The following is a 16,728-nucleotide window of genomic DNA, read 5'->3' as shown; positions in this document are numbered from 1 at the left end:
GTTTAAATATCAAATAAGGGATTAATACACGCTGCAGAACTGACTGAAACCTGGAAAAGTAAAGCATCTACATATGTGCATGAGAGCTTGCCAATGATACAACTTCTTTTTTCTTAGTTGGACTTGTTAGAAAATTATTAGTACATGAAAAATGGATGCCACTTGAATGCTAGTATTTATTGTCCATTCCCATTTGTCCCGTATCCTCTTTGTAGTTAGAATTAATCACATTGATTGGCTTGGAGTTAAATGTAGGTCACAGCAGGTAAGGATGGCAGATCCCTTTTTCAGAAAAAAAAATTAGCCATAGAATACGTGTTTTCCAAAATGACAACTGTCAATTCCATATCTGGAAAAAACAATTATACTGATACGGACTTACATACTGATCCCATTTTATCCTCCCCACATTATCATCCACTCCCCCAGATTTTACTACTACTACACACTAGGGAAAATATAGCGGCCAATTAATCTATTTTTCTGCAGGTCATTCACATGGCGGTGCTAGAAAGTTTGAGAACCCTGTAGAATTTTCTCTATTTCTGCATAAATGACCTGAAATGCCATCAGATCTTCACGCAAGTACTGTCTTCGGATCCCTGTCTTGTTGCATTATCCAACATCTATTAACTTTCGGTGAAAGACTGCTACCCTGACATTCTCCTGTAAAAAGTCTTGATACAATTTTGAATTCACTGTTCCCTAACAATTGGAAGCTGTCCAAGCCCCAAGGCAGCAAAGCAACCAAGATGCTCCTTCCACCATGCTTCACAGTTGAGATGAGGTTTTGGTGTTGGCGTGCTGTGCCTTTTTTCCTCCAAACATAGCAATGTACATTTCTGCCAAAAAGTTCAACTTCTGTCTCATCTATCCGCTAAACATTGTCCCAGAAGCAGCGGAGAACATCCAGGTGGTCTTCTGCAAACTTGAGGTGTGCAGCAATGGTTTTTTTTTTGAGAGCAGTGATTTTCTCCATGATGTCCTTCCACGAACACCATTATTGTTCAGTGTTTTTCTTATAGTGGACACATGAACAGAGACTTTAACAAGTTCTAGAGATTTTCGCAGATCTTTTCTGTCACCTTTGGGTTCTTTTTCATCTCCTTCAGCATTGCACTGTGTTATTGGTATGATCTTTCCAGGATGTCCTCTCCTAGGGAAAGTAGCAACAGTATTGAGTTTCCTCCATTTGTAGACAATTTATCTTACTGTGGACTGGTGAACACTAAGGTCTTTAGAATTGCTCTGTCACCTTTTCCACTTTCATGCATCTCTACAATTCTTCTTCTAAGGTCCCCTGAAAGTTGTTTTGATCAAGGCATTGTGCACAAGAAGAGCAGGCTCTGTCAGTAACTTTTTTAATATAAGGTAGGATACCTCTGCAACCCACACCTCCAATCTCATCTCATTGATTGGACCAGCTGACTCGAAATGGCTTTTGTAGAAGGCATTACCCAGAAGTTCACATACTTTTTCAAATAAATACTTGTAATATTGAACCATTTTTCTCAATAAATAAATGAACGAGAATAATGTTTTTGTGTTATGTATTTAATTGGGTTCTCTAGCTAGTTTTTGGACTTGGGTGAAGATCTGATCACATTTTAGTTCATATTTATGCAGAAATATGAAAATTCTACAGGGTTCACCAACTTTATAGCACCACTATGTTGGAGCAAACCAGGAGGAAATCCATGGGGTTAAAGAAACAATGTGCAAACTTCACGCAGGCAGCACTGGAGATCAGGTTCAATTCCAGATCACTGAAGCTGTAAAGCAGCCGATATACTATCTGCCCTCAAACCATGACAATTTCATGGCTGGTGCCAAGTACTTGTTTTAAGAAATCAAGGTTTATTGAATTACTTGTACCTAAATGTCCTGCTAACTACTGCAGTGTAGGGCATTGACTGCTGACTCCAGCTACAATGGGTTGCCTCAACTTTAAAACTGAAGCCCAACAGGTACCTCAGTGATTTCTACAATTAAACATACAATTATTTTTCTCCAGTTCATCTGGTAAGATGATGATACTTAGTCTTGATTCAAATCACTACTATGCATTTTGAAAAATGCATAGCCAAGAGCACTGTAACCATCAAATAAACTGTGTAATTAATGAAATTATTTAGAACAACACTTACCTTGCACATCATTCTGCAATATTTCAGTAAACACAGGGAAAAGAGCCTCTTCAAAACTTCTCACAGTTATAGGATTTGGTTTACATGTTATACGCACAGAAAGGCAAAGGGACTCAAATAAATAATGGTTGAAGTGTGGCTTGCTTGGATTCTAGGACAAGACCAAATTCAAGTTAACTATCAACAGTTAAAATTTGCCAAAACAAAAATAAAGAAATTAAAGATTAAACAAATGATTAAATAACCTGCAATCTAAGTGGGAAATATTGATCAGAAGCCAAAAGAATTTTGCTTTGACACACATGGCTGTTGAATGTTCATCTGAGATATCCTTAGGGCCTCAATTTATCATGTCATGCACAAGATAACAGAGCACTTTTTTGTACTACAAATGTGCACAAGCAAAATATCAAGGCCAAATATACATTTTATGTAAAAGCAAAGCAGTATGAAGGAAGAATGCAAGGATGTCCAAAAGATGAAACTAGTGAGCTGGGAAAAAAATTGAATCTGTCAAGGGTCATGATGGGGGGGTGGGGCGTAATAGAAGAGATGCTGTATTACAAAGTTAATTTTTCAGTCTCCAGAAGCCAGGGACCTGCTTGAAAAACATGATTCATGCTCACATATATAAAGTATGAAAACAAAATAGTTGAACTCACAAGAGTGCTGGAACCTCAAAGGATATAGCTAAAAGCAAGTTCAAAAAACTACTTAAGGATGAGGTTTCAGAGTACTTGCAGGCACATGATAAAGTAGCCCAAAGTCAGCATTTCCTCAAGGGAAAATCTTGCTTAACAAATCTGTTGGAATTCTACAAGAAAGTAACAAACAGGATAAGGGGAGTCAGAGAGTCAGGGGATGTTCTTAACTAGGTTTTTCAGGCCTTTGACAAAGTGCTGCACATAAGGCTGCCAAACAAGATAGCAGCCCAATGTATTACAGAAGATATACTAGCATGGACCGAAGATTGGCTGACTGGCAGATGGCAGAGTAGGGGGAAAAAGGACATTTTCCGGTTGGCTGCCAATAACCAGTGGTGAGTGTAAGGTCAGCTACTTTTCACATTATATGTAACAATATGGATGATTAAAATGATGACTTTTTGGCAAAGTTCGTGGATGATACAAAGAAAATGAAGGGTCAATTAGTTTTGAAGTAGTAGGGAATCTGCAGAAGGACTTGGACAGATTAGGAGAATAGACAAAGAAGTGCCAGATGGAATAAAGTGTATGGAAGTGTAAAATGACAGTAGAAATAATAAAGGCATAGACCACTCTCTAAACAGGAGCAAATTCAGAAATTGGAGGTGCAAAGGGACTTGGGAATCCTAGTGCAGGTTTCTCTGACAGTTAACTTGCAGGTCAAGTCAGTAGTAAGGAAAGCAAACAATTTTAGCATTCATTTCAAGAGGACTAGAAAATTAATGGGAAAGGTGTAACACTGAGGCTTAATAAGGCATTGGTCAGACAGCAATTGGAGTATTGTGAGCAGTTTTGGGTCCCATATCTAAGGAAGGACCTGCTGGCATAGAAGAGGCTTACAAAGTTAAGATTGGGAATGAATAGGTTAACATTTGAGCAGTGTTTGATAGCTCTGGACCTGCACTTGTTGGAGTTTAGAAGATGATGTGAAACTGACTGAATACTGAAAGGCCTGGATAGAGTGGACAGAAAATGTTTTCAAGAAAGGGAGAGTTAAGGACCAGAGGACAAAGCATCAGTTGTAATTGTTGTAAAATAAACCTTCTGTTGCTACTTGGACACGTCTTCAGTGATGTACCCGGGGTCGTAGGGTATTTTGGGTCTTTAATCATCAGACACCCTGGTCCAGGTGACCCAGCTGGGGGGTGATCAGCCCCCGACTCGTGTCCAAGTAGCGCACTAATCCACAGATTCCCCCCTCCGGATCCACAGCCACCACGAGGCCTTTTCAGCAGCCTCTAGAATGTTCTTGGTGGCTCTTCTGCACTGCAGTGCTTTAACTCCAAGGAGTTTAAGGGTCTGCTGTAATGAATGGTCAGCAAAGTCCTAGCAGCCAATTTCGACTAGCTTACAGCGAGCTCTCCAGCCATTGCTCCAGCATTCATGCAACAAGATCTGTGTATTTAGCCCTCTTGCCCCCTTTAAGACACAGCTAAGGAGGAACTTCAGCCAGAGGGTGGTAAATTTGGAATTCATTGCACAGACTGCTGCAGAAGCCAAATCACTGTGTACATTTAAAGCAGAAGTTGATAGGTTCTTGATTAGTAAGGGTGTCAAAGATTACAGGGAGAAGCAGGAGAATAGGACTGAGAGAGATAATAAATCAACCATGATCAAATGGCAGAGCAGACTTGATATAAGCAGAAATAGGCCATTCAACCCATGTCTTATGATTTTATGATCAAATAAAAAGATTGAGGTAAGTGAAACTATGCTATCAATTGCCAATAAGATACAGAGCACCACACAGTGGAATACAAGTAGAATAACAATTCTTAAGGCATATAAAAAACATCTGTAGTTGAGAGTAGTTGTGAGGACAGGAGAGGTCTTCCAGTCACAAAAGTCACAGTCTTTCACTGTGAAAGACTGAAGCAGCATGATGTTGTACTGATTAAATACTGAAATATAGCCAAAAGGAAGATGCTGGTGCCTTGGCGCAAAAAAAAACTTTCAGGACAGAAGGACCAGAAGGACATCGATTGGGGGGGGGAGGGGGGGCGGGGTTGGGAGGGAAATAGTGCAAACAAGCCTTGGCATAGAATATCAAGAAGCTTGATAACCCTTTCACCTGTTACAAAATAAAAACTGTTAAAAAGGCAGATAAGGTGAAGTGAAGCTGTGCAGCAAGAGAACTTTTGAGCTAGAATTTATTTATGTTGTCACGAGTATGGAAGAGGACCAGTTTGAAGATTGCTGAATAGTCTGCACACCATTTTAGGTGGATACAGGAACATTTATTTTAGAATTTACACAGTTTAACTCAAAGTCAGAAACACTTGCTGAAACAAGGTGTGAAAATGACGATTGAAAAATACTCGAACAAGCTAAATAGTTCAAAATTAGTGGGAATCATATTCAAAGCTAAAATGATCAAAAGAACAGAAATAACATTACTTATTCAAACTGAAAATACAAACGAGAAAATCTGCAGATGTTGGAAATCCAAGCAACACACACACAAACTCTCACAGCTACTTGGACTATACCTCTTCCCATCCTGTTACGCATCATCCCCTTCTTACAAATCCTCCATCTCTGCTGCATCTGCTCTCAAAATGAAGCTTTTCATTCTAGAACAAAGATGTCCTCCTTTTTCAAAGAAAGTAGCTTCCCTTCTTCCAACAACTCTGCCCTCAACCATATCTCTTCCATTTCACGCACGTCTGCTCTTACCCTATCTTCCCACCACCCTACCAAGGATAGGGTTCCTTTTGTCCTCACCTACCATCCCATCAGCCTCCACGTCCAGCATATAAGTCTCCAGAACTTCTCCCATCTCCAAGCACATCTTCCCCCCCCCCCCCCCCACCCACACTTTCTGCTTTCCACAGAGATTGCTCCCTATGCAACCCCCCTGTCCCTTCGTCCCTCCTGGCACTTAATCTTGCAAGCGGGACAAGTATTACACAAAACCCTACAGCTCCTTCCTTGCTACCATTCAGGGCCCCAGACCATTCTTTCAGGTGAGGCAACACTTCAACTGAGAGTCTTTTGGGGTCAATTACAGTGTCTGGTGCTCCCGGTGTGGCTCCTGTATATCGGTGAGACCTGATGTTGACCGGGAGACGTTTCGCTGAGCACCCATGCTCCATCCACTAGAAGTGGGATTTCACAGTGGCCACCCATTTTAATTCCCCTTCCCATTCAGTTATGTCAATCCATGGCATCCTCTACTGTCACAATGAGACTACACTCAGGTTGAGGAACAACACCTCATTTTCCATCTGGGTAGCCTCCAACCTGATGGCATGAACATCAATTTCTTGAACTTCTGGTAATGCCCCCATCCCTCACCATTCCCCATCTTTTTTCCCTGTCTCACCTTATCTCCATGGCTGCCCATCGCCTCCCTCTTGTGATCCCCCCCGCCACCGCTTCTTTCTTCCACGGCCTTCTATTCTCTCCTATCAGACTCCCTCTTCTCCAGCCCTGTATCTTTCACCAATCAACTTCCTGGCTCTTTACTTCATCCTCCTCCTCCTGATTTCACCTATTGCCTTTTGGTTTTTCTCCCCTCCCCCACCTTTTAAATCTACTCGTGTTTTTCTCCAGTCCTGCTGAAGGGCCTCAGCCAGAAACATCGACTGTACTTTTTTTCATAGATGCTGCCAGGCCTGCTGAGTTCGTCCAGCATTTTGTGTGTGTTGCTTATTCAAATTGAAGCATTTTGAACATTCTAATCTAATTTTAACACAACCAAGATACATATGGAATTTGAAACCATATACTTTACCTTGCTAACTACCAATAGCTTCTGTGTTAACTGGTTAATCAGTGTGGGAACATAAGGAACAATTGCTTCCTGCAGAAGTGAGAAACTTCTCATAATAGCTGTTAACAGAGAGAAAACATTCAGTGGACATTGTTAAACATCCTTTCCTTGATATGGATGAATAGCCACCTAAATGAGCTGGTTTAAAATATACAAACAATGACATGAGCACAAACAAGTGATCTGGAATGCACAGTATTAACATTTATCATTCTTCCCTGGTTGTTGAAAGGTTGTACACTTTTTGAGTAATTCATCATCCATGTTCTGACAAAGAGTATCCAGCTGAATGGCAATGAAAAGAATAGCCATTCATTTACAACTAACATGCAAGGCACATTACAGATCCCTACTTTGCAAGGCAAGTTCAAACTATGCCAAAATGTCATTTTTACTTAGAAAGGATTTCTCCACTACTCGACTATTTTCTGATCTAAGTGGTGAGCTCTGATGTACACCCGCTCCCTTATTGTTTGCTAATATGTACATATCAAAAATTATTCTATATATTCACTGAAGTGCAAAGCACAAATCTCATTTTTGGAATATCATCTGAAATATAATGAACTAATCTGAAAGTAATAAATTCTTCACTGCTAAATTCTGCTCACCTTTCATAACATATTCATTTTCAGAAGACCCAGGTAAAGCTAGGGCTTTAAAAAGATTTGTTAATAGGTGTTCAACCACAGGGGCCAACTCCACAGCGGATATTCTGGAAACAAAAATATATTAACTCACCACTTAAACAAATGACACTTCTCACCAAAAATTTTAGAAAGCTAGCAATGATTTACTTAACATAACTCAAAACTCAAAATATGAAACTCAGAAGCCAACACCTTAGCAAACTAGAAAAATAGACCTCAACTGCTATAGTATATTGAAATACTTACAAAGTGGCATTGTTAGGTCCTTTCATAGTGAATATCCTTTCAATAGCGTGAGCGGCATATGTATGAACAACAATGTTTTCTGCTTGTAAGTGGTTAATTAACAGTGGGAGGGACACCAAAAGCTGTTCCTTGGGAAGCTGTTAAATTAACATGTTACTTTTACAGTAGCAATACTCTTAACAGACACTGAATATTAGCCAAAAATATCAGAAACATTTAATTTAAACTTAAGTTATATATCCCTATTTACAAATTAAACTTGTCACTCAACATAAAATTGTGGCATAATACATTGTTACAAGTACATTTATGGAATTAATATTTTACTAAAGTTAAGAGAAACTAAAACAACTTAATTATATATAGAATTGTAAAACTTGCCTGGCTCCGAAAAATCATAACATATTTTATGGCATCTGCTTTCAGAACAGGGAATTCATTCACTTTAAAGGAAAAAATAAAGCAATCAAGTCCGATACAATTTCACTGATGTTATGCCAAAGCAAGATTATAAACCTATTTGCCAAAAATACAAAATTTACTATCTATCCATAATACACAATACATGCATGCTGGAAAACATACTCACAAATAATACCAGAAATGTTGGAGCAGATAATGCATATGTTCGAAAAGCTAAATTAAAATTGGTCATTTTTGGGAATGCACTTGCACAAGCAGATTAAAATACGTGGCTAGGCATAGCTCAAATACCATCTATAAATTTGCTGATGATACAACCAGTGTTGGTAGAATCTCAGGTGATGACGAGAGGGCGTACAGGAGTGAGGTATGCCAACTACTGGAGTGGTGCCGCAGCAACAACCTGGCACTCAACGTCAGCAAGGCAAAAGAGCTGATTGTGGACTTCAGGAAGGGTAAGACAAAGGAACAAATACCAATCCTCAAAGAGGGATCAGAAGTGGAGAGAGTGAGCAGTTTCAAGTTCCTAGGTGTCAAGATCTCCGAGAATCTAATCTGGTCCCAACATATCCATGTAGTTATAAAGGAGTATTAAGAGTTTGAAGAGATTTGGCATGTCAACAAATACACTCAAAAACTTAACATGGAGAGCATTCTGACAGGCTGCATCACTGTCTGGTATGGAGGGGCTACTGCACAGGACCAAAAGAAGCTGCAGGTTGTAAATCTAGTCAGCTCCATCTTGGGTACTAGCCTACAAAGTACCCGGACATCTTTAGGGAGCAGTGTCTCAGAAAGGCAGCATCCATTATTAAGGACGTCCAGCACCCAGGGCATGCCCTTTTCTCACTGTTATCATCAAGTAGGAGGTACAGAAGCCTGAAGGTACACACTCAGCGATTCAGGAACAGCTTCTTCCCCTCTGCCATCTGATTCCTAAATGGACAATGAACCCTTGGACACTAACTCACTTTTTTAAAATATATAGTATTTCTGTTTTTTGCATGATTTTTAAAAAATCTATCACTATATGTACACTATAATTGATTTACTTATTTATTATTATTTTTATTTTATTTATTTTTTTCTCTGTTAGATTATGTATTGCATTGAACTGCTGCTGCTAACAAATTTCACGTCACATACCAGTGATAATAAACCTGATCCTGATTGACCCCTTTGCATATGAAACTATACATGACATACAGTTTACAAAACTGCAATGTTTAGCATACTTACATTACTGATGGAGCATTTCAACTTACCATTCGGTGACTTCAAATCAGACAGTATGTGATTAACAAAGAAATCAGTTAGATTTACAAGCTCATTTGCTTGAGTTATTCCATGCTGAAAATAATGGGGGGGGGGGGGGTGAAAAAAATACCAGTTAATATTCAAAGCAAGACAATAAAATACAAAATAAAATACATAGTCAAAGACAGTACCTTTTGAGTTTGAGCTTTGGAGGCAAGTGATGTCACAAGATAAATTGCAGCATCTTTGTGCTTCCAATTAATAGAAGGATTTTTGGCATATTGTTGCAACATAGAATTGACATAGCCAGAGAATATTGCTGTTACAGGCCCTTCAAAGTACTTGCAAAGACCACGCACCAAATCACAAGCTGCTCTTCGTCTGGTATCAATATCTGCAAAAATTGTAAATTATTAAACTTAGTTTTGAGTTATCAAGTGAAAACAGGAACTTAATATAAAATTACAAATTTTCACAATAATTGCAATTATGCTAAAATGGTATTGATTCTTATCCAATAACTTATTTCAGTTTTAGATTCAACTCAGTGGCACTTAAAATTGACAATTCTAGAGGGGGTCACTCTCTCACCTAGAGGGGGTCAGTTGTGCTGTGAGGATTACATTCCTTGACTTCTCTAGTGCCTTTAACACCATCCAGCCCAAGATCTTAAGGCACAAACTAACGGAGATGGGAGTAGACTCTCACATGGTGGATTGGATAGTGGACTACTTGACAGATAGACCTCAGTATGTGCGGTCTGACACGGTGGTCAGCAGCACAGGAGCGCCGCAGGGAACCGTACTCTCTCCGGTCCTGTTCACCCTGTACACATCAGACTTCCAATATAACTCGGAGTCCTGCCATGTGCAGAAGTTCGCTGATGACACGGCCATAGTGGGGTGTGTCAGGAATGGACAGGAGGAGGAGTATAGGAAACTGATACAGGACTTTGTGATATGGTGCAACTCAAACTACCTGCGTCTCAATATCACCAAGACCAAGGAGATGGTGGTGGACTTTAGGAGATCTAGGCCTCATATGGAGCCAGTGATCATTAATGGAGAATGTGTGGAGCAGGTTAAGACCTACAAGTATCTGGGAGTACAGTTGGACGAGAAGCTAGACTGGACTGCCAACACAGATGCCTTGTGCAGGAAGGCACAGAGTCGACTGTACTTCCTAAGAAGGTTGGCGTCATTCAATGTCTGTAGTGAGATGCTGAAGATGTTCTATAGGTCAGTTGTGGAGAGCGCCCTCTTCTTTGTGGTGGCGTGTTGGGGAGGAAGCATTAAGAAGAGGGACGCCTCACGTCTTAATAAGCTGGTAAGGAAGGCAGGCTCTGTCGTGGGCAAAGTACTGGAGAGTTTAACATCGGTAGCTGAGCGAAGGGCGCTGAGTAGGCTACGGTCAATTATGGATAACTCTGAACATCCTCTACATAGCACCATCCAGAGACAGAGAAGCAGTTTCAGCGACAGGTTACTATCGATGCAATGCTCCTCAGACAGGATGAAGAGGTCAATACTCCCCAATGCCATTAGGCTTTACAATTCTACCGCCAGGACTTAAGAACTTTTTAAAAGCTATTATTAATGCTTTTTGAGATAGTGATTTAGATGCATATCATAGTTTTTACTGAGTTAAGTATTGTATGTAATTAGTTTTGCTACAACAAGTGTATGGGACATTGGAAAAAAGTTGAATTTCCCCATGGGGATGAATAAAGTATCTATCTATCTATCTATCTAATTTAAACATTACTTCCCACAATCATGTCTCCAATTTCCCTCAGTGGCCATGAATTCTGTTTAAAGAACCTGGAAGCTCAACTTCCTTAGACATACAGGTTTCCCCTGCTATTCGAAGGTAGAGCGTTCCTATGAAACGGTTTGTAAGCCAGAATGTCGTAAAGTGAAGAAGCAATTACCATTTATTTATATGGGAAAAATTCATGAGCATTCGCAGACCCAAAAATTAACCTACCAAATCATGCCAAATAACACATAAAACCTAAAATAATAGTAACATATAGTAAGAACAGGAATGATCTGATAAATACACAGCCTATATAATGTAGGAATACTTTTCTACAATTATTGCAACACTGTCCACCACAGCGAAAATTTCACGCAAGTGTTCTCAGCAGCACTCGTGGCAAAAAATACATGGCTCAAGTGCTCCCGGCAGAAACACACAGCGCAAGTGCTCCCGGCAGAAGCACTTTTTCCAGTAACCTTTAAGCTATGAAGCTACTGAATAACACATAAAAATACACAGCCTATATAAAGTAGAAATAATGTATGCCCAGTGTAATTTCACTTACCGGAATCCGGAGGACAGTAAGGACACTGATGATGGTGTGTTAGGCTGAGTCATTGGGAGTTTGGGGTGGTGGGACACTGGGGTGTCATCTCATCATTGTCTGTTTCTATCAGGGCAGGTAGGTCACCTTCTTCTACGTCTGCCTGCCTCAATGTCGAAGGTCGAGTTTCGTCGTCTGCTGTGGCTGATGTGGAAGGCTTGAAAAATGACAGTATGCTTGACTGCTTAGCCTCATGCATTTTTCTATCATACAGTTCTTTGTAAGCACTCAAACCATCCTGAAAACCTGCCCTAAACCTACGTACCCTTTCAAAATTAAATTCATACTTTTCTGCAATCATTGCAGCGTTGTCAATCGCAGTGAAAATCTCACGCACATTCAGTTCCTGGACGTCTTCACTTTCGGGCCGTTTGCTACTTCGTTTGGCTTCAATTGTTATCCTTTCCTCTTCATCAGCTCTTCATCTCTCAGTTCTTGGTCATGGGATACCAAAACCTCTTCAACATCATCTTCGTCAACTTCCATAAACCCTTAGCCAAACTCACTATATCCTTACTTCGTTCACCACGATCGAAACAATTTATTATGTCTAGTTTTACGCTGTGTAATACCCTTACGCACTCTTTTAGGCTTTTCCGATACCTTAGAACTCATCTTGCTAACGGATGCACAAAATAAATCGACATAAAGCACAGATGCTCACAGGCACGTGTTTAAGCAATGCCGGCTAGAACGCAGTTCCAGGGGAGGAGCTAGTCTGCTCGGCGCATGCTGCCTTTTCTCGTAACAGTGAAAACACCTTCTGTTAGCGAAAACAGGTATCTAATGTAGGTCTTTCGTAACAGCGAGTTGACGTAAAGCGAACGTTCGAAAAATGGGAGACACCTGTATCTGAAATGGATTAAATCTGAAAACTCAGGTGCACCCTCTAGATATGTTGTTTAAATCTTATCAGTGCCTCTGTCATGTTTGTCTATTTCCAGTTTGGTGTTTCTGGACCCCAGGAAACTAGCCCCATTGTGTTATGGCCACCTTTAAATCTGATACTATTTTATCCACCTTCCCCCACTGCTAGCAAATCTTCTACTGGAAGTTGAGAAAAATATGAACTGGTGGAGGAACTCAGCAGGCCAAGCAACATATGCGTGGGAAGGGAAGGAACTATTGAACTCCATTGATAATTCTTAACACAAATGCCTCTAGACTGCAGCATTTTAATTCTCAATGCTGATGCCACAAAATTTAAATCCACTAACTCCCACCTTGGAATTCTTGTTTAACTTTGCACTTCCACCTACAGCCTGCTCTCAAGTAACTACTAGGTTATGTATCTGAGGTATTGGTGCTATAATCTGGAGCATTAAAAACCACTGGTGCAACTCAACAGGTTAGGCAACATCTCTGGAACAAAGACTGTCAATGTTTCAGGTTGAAACCAGCATCAGGACTGAGTATGGAGGGGAGAGAGCCAGTATACAGAGGCAAGAATGGGATGAGACGGTCGGGGGTGGGGGGAGAGGTGGAAGAGACTGGCAGGTGGAAGTCAGCAAGGAGGGAGATGACAAGCAGAAGGAGCCACATGGGGTAGGTATGGAACTTGGGAGGCGGCTGCTGGTGGGGAAGGAGAGACAAAAAAAAAATGAGGGGCAGATGGAGAGAAGTTGGGATAAAGAAAATGTGGACAGACAAGAGGCTACTGATGCTGAAATCTAATAAGGACAAATGGAACCAGTTAATGGAAGGAAGGATGATTGATACTGCTCTCCTTCATTCTGAAGGGAGCAGAATTCTCAACGACAAATAAATCAAAAAGGGGGGGGAGGGAAATCACTTTCAACACGCTACTCAAATACCATCCCCAGTCAACCAATATATCATCACACAACACAACAAATCTAAACAGGATTATAACCTCTTGCAATGAATTGAGTTTTTTTTTTAAAAATGCATTACACCTGACAGAATGGAATTACAGAATGAAACAGTGTAGTAGTGTCAAAGAACTATCAAAGTATTTTCATCAGCATCTAAATGGAAGAAGCCATTATTATACCAGAGTTCTTAACAACTGGAAGAAGCCAACTGAAAAGTACAGAAACATATATATTCCTTTGTTCAGCAGAGAAAATGTTATCTGAATCCCACTGAACCTATTATTGGAAACATTCAAGAATGCTCCAGAAATATATTTTTCAAATCAAGCAATTTTTGTAACAAAGTTGGTCCAATACAATTCAGAGCAGAACAGAATTCTAGGCAATTTTATTACTATAACTAAAGCTTTTAATGTGATTAGAGAGCATGATAGCAACTTAACTTGACTGCCCAAGATTCATGCAGATGTTGCAATGGTGATCTGCAAATGTATCACTGGGCAAAGACACTTCAATGATAAATCTTGATGTGCATTATGATGGCTGCATATTTGCTAGTGTTGACCAACCTCTTGCCTTCTTAAATATATCAAAAAAATTGGTTCAAAGGATAATGCTTCCATTTTTGACTCAATTTCAAACATTAAAACCCGAGACCAAAACTTAGAAAAAATTGGCACCTGATGGTTGGCAAACTTTCTTGAGCATCAAAGCTCTATCGACTTGCCATAAATATCAATAAGCTAGATGTCATACACCAATCTGAACCTCACTCTCTCCCACTTCAGCCAATTTCTGCCATGGCACACTTGAAAAATGTGAGCAACACACAGATTTAAATTTGTTAGGAACTTTATCTCCAATGACTCCCCCCCCAAACAAGAAAAGTGCACCAAGAATCAATAAACCAGTTATGTCTTTAACTCCAAAAGATTCATCCATCAACACACCATCATTCTTGCATTCAAACTGAATATTATATTGCAGTGATGCAATTAATAATCCATTACAATTTAGGAATGCAAACTCTCTACTGACATCTTAAACATTGAGCAGTCTCTTATGAACTCCCTCTGTTCAATAACAATGCCAACAGCAAAGAATAGCCAAAATTAGCAATATGTGGATCTGAGGTAGGACAGAATAAGGGATATCTGTATAAATGCTCAAAGACAATCTCAAAATCAACTTCCAGAGGGCTACAACAATCCCTAGAATCTAATGGTACACTGCATGATTCATAAGCAGTTCTCAAGAACAGAATGCAACACTTCCTGCAAAATTATCTTTCAGGGTGTAGATGAACAATGTTAACACAGTTGTTAACATTTCTGCACATCAGAATTCATATAGCCAGCCATCTGTGACCTGTGCAGAGAGCAAAGGGCAACTAACAACAACTCGAGAGGGCATTTTTGGCTACTACATTATAATATTCCTATACTCTTATCCTTCTAAATGAGTCTTTCATGCTTGCATCTCCTTTTGTTTCTCTCCTCTCAGTTACATGGTCCTCCTTCCTTTTCCCAAATATCCTGCATTCCTCGATTACCCAATCTCCTGATGTCATCCCAACCTCAATTCAGAGGGCTGCTGCTGATAAACTTGTTCAAATGCCTCCAGCAAATAATAAATTATGCATCATGTGAATTGCAGGAAGTAGTTTAGTAAATGGATGCTGGTCTGCTGTCTGCAAGCACCTATGCAAGTGTAAAATTAGTATTTTATTATATTTGAGCCCAGCAAATGTACTGACTTTTTAAGTTTTAGAAAGTTAATCAATTATTACAGGCTATCTGGTCTAAGCATTCAGTACTTTGGTGCTCACCCTGTTCACTGATAAACATATGTTACAGGGGAAAGAAATAACATACCATGTATAATTGAAAGTATTGCATTAACACAATTCTTAGCACTAGGTAACTGCAATACTGAAGGGCACAGTACTGAAATAATATGTAAATATATACAATCTTAATCTTTTCATGGTTGGTCATTAAGGAAGCACCTAAAATGATTAGGCCAATGAAAATACCTTACAACTCTTCTGCAGCAATGACCATGAATACAATGACTTCTACCCAACTTCTACATTAGAATCAGTGGAGACCACTGAAGTTCAAGCTTAATTGCCGTTCATTCATACGCACAAGTATAGCCAAACAAAACACCATTCCTCCGGGGTAAAGGTGCAAATCACGGTACCAACAGTCACATACAGCCCAGAGCACACATCATTACGATAACAAAAGAGACATAAAATTACAAAAAGACAATATAGTCCAAGTTCCTGAGTGTTATGGCCTGTAGATTGATGGTGCATGAGATGTTGTCCTGGAATCACATTCCTGCAAAGACATGCACGCAATGTTCCTCATCTGCAACACTCTGGTGCAGCTGCAGATGAACACAATCCAGCTTATTCATTTTTGCCCCTCCACAGCCCCATTCCCTGGCCTTCTCTCCTTAACCTTTGATGGCATGGCCAAACAAAAACCTATCAATCTCCTCCTTAAATATGTTCCACCAAGCAAACACCAGAGGGCAGCACCAATGGAAAGAGCCAGCCCCAAACCCAGCATGGACTCCAACTCTCTTCCACATCACCTCTGGCATCACCTCTCCTTGGTGGCTGCAACATTCGACCCCATAGCATGAAGGCCTGATTCACACAACAGCCGAGGCCATGTAGCTCTCCTGCCATTGGCCTCGATGAACCAATGAAACAAACTTGTAATATTCTACATTACCCATGTCCAACAGGATCTTGCAATCACAAGAAAAACGTACAAGACAATTATTTGCACTGTTTGTTGCACCCCCATACTGCCTCCGACACCTCTTCCTTGGGTGGCTGTAGCAGGCAGCAACACAATTTGCAACAAATCATGCTCCACGGCCATTGAGCAACTCGCCAGTGGGATAGACTAGCAGCACTTAATGTTCTCAATAGCCAACAATGGCAAAAAAGATGCAAAGAATGAACAATCATCGCATTTGTTTGGACCTGAAGAGGCCACTGTGACAAAGCATGCCGCCATCTTTCCAGGGGTCTCCTTGCAGTCAAAGGTTTCATTCTCTTTAATAGTTTCCTTGATGCCACGATTTTTTTTTTGGCATTTACTTTTAGTTCATGCCTGGGTGAAAGTTACAAGATCTGATGCAGAAAGCTACAATGGAACACAGAGTAAACACTGACAGTAACTATTTCTTGACATCTCTGCCAATCAGTCATTCAACTTACAGATGATAACTGGGGGACTGAGAGTGCCAATGAAATTAATCTTGTTCTTTATTTTGTGACCGGAATTGATAAAGAATAAAAG

At 40.1% G+C, this 16,728-nt stretch overlaps 1 protein-coding gene across 2 annotated transcripts in view; it reads right to left on the bottom strand.

The window, feature by feature from the left end:
• cse1l (CSE1 chromosome segregation 1-like (yeast)) overlaps positions 1-16,728 on the bottom strand; it is a 43,866-nt gene that overhangs the window by 5,650 nt on the left and 21,488 nt on the right. For both annotated transcript variants that reach the window (XM_073061764.1, XM_073061765.1), the window contains exons 12-18: positions 9,394-9,596; positions 9,211-9,295; positions 7,904-7,965; positions 7,523-7,659; positions 7,238-7,341; positions 6,588-6,685; positions 2,148-2,298 (exon numbers count right to left, since the gene is read on the bottom strand). In XM_073061764.1, coding sequence (XP_072917865.1) covers positions 2,148-2,298; positions 6,588-6,685; positions 7,238-7,341; positions 7,523-7,659; positions 7,904-7,965; positions 9,211-9,295; positions 9,394-9,596 — 840 coding nt within the window. The remainder of the gene's footprint in view (positions 1-2,147; positions 2,299-6,587; positions 6,686-7,237; positions 7,342-7,522; positions 7,660-7,903; positions 7,966-9,210; positions 9,296-9,393; positions 9,597-16,728) is intronic.

This window comes from Hemitrygon akajei, chromosome 11 (assembly GCF_048418815.1).
Source record: "Hemitrygon akajei chromosome 11, sHemAka1.3, whole genome shotgun sequence".
Lineage (NCBI taxonomy): Eukaryota > Metazoa > Chordata > Chondrichthyes > Myliobatiformes > Dasyatidae > Hemitrygon > Hemitrygon akajei.
The sequence above is the reverse complement of the archived record's forward strand: the minus strand, read 5'-3'. Positions and strand labels throughout refer to the sequence as shown.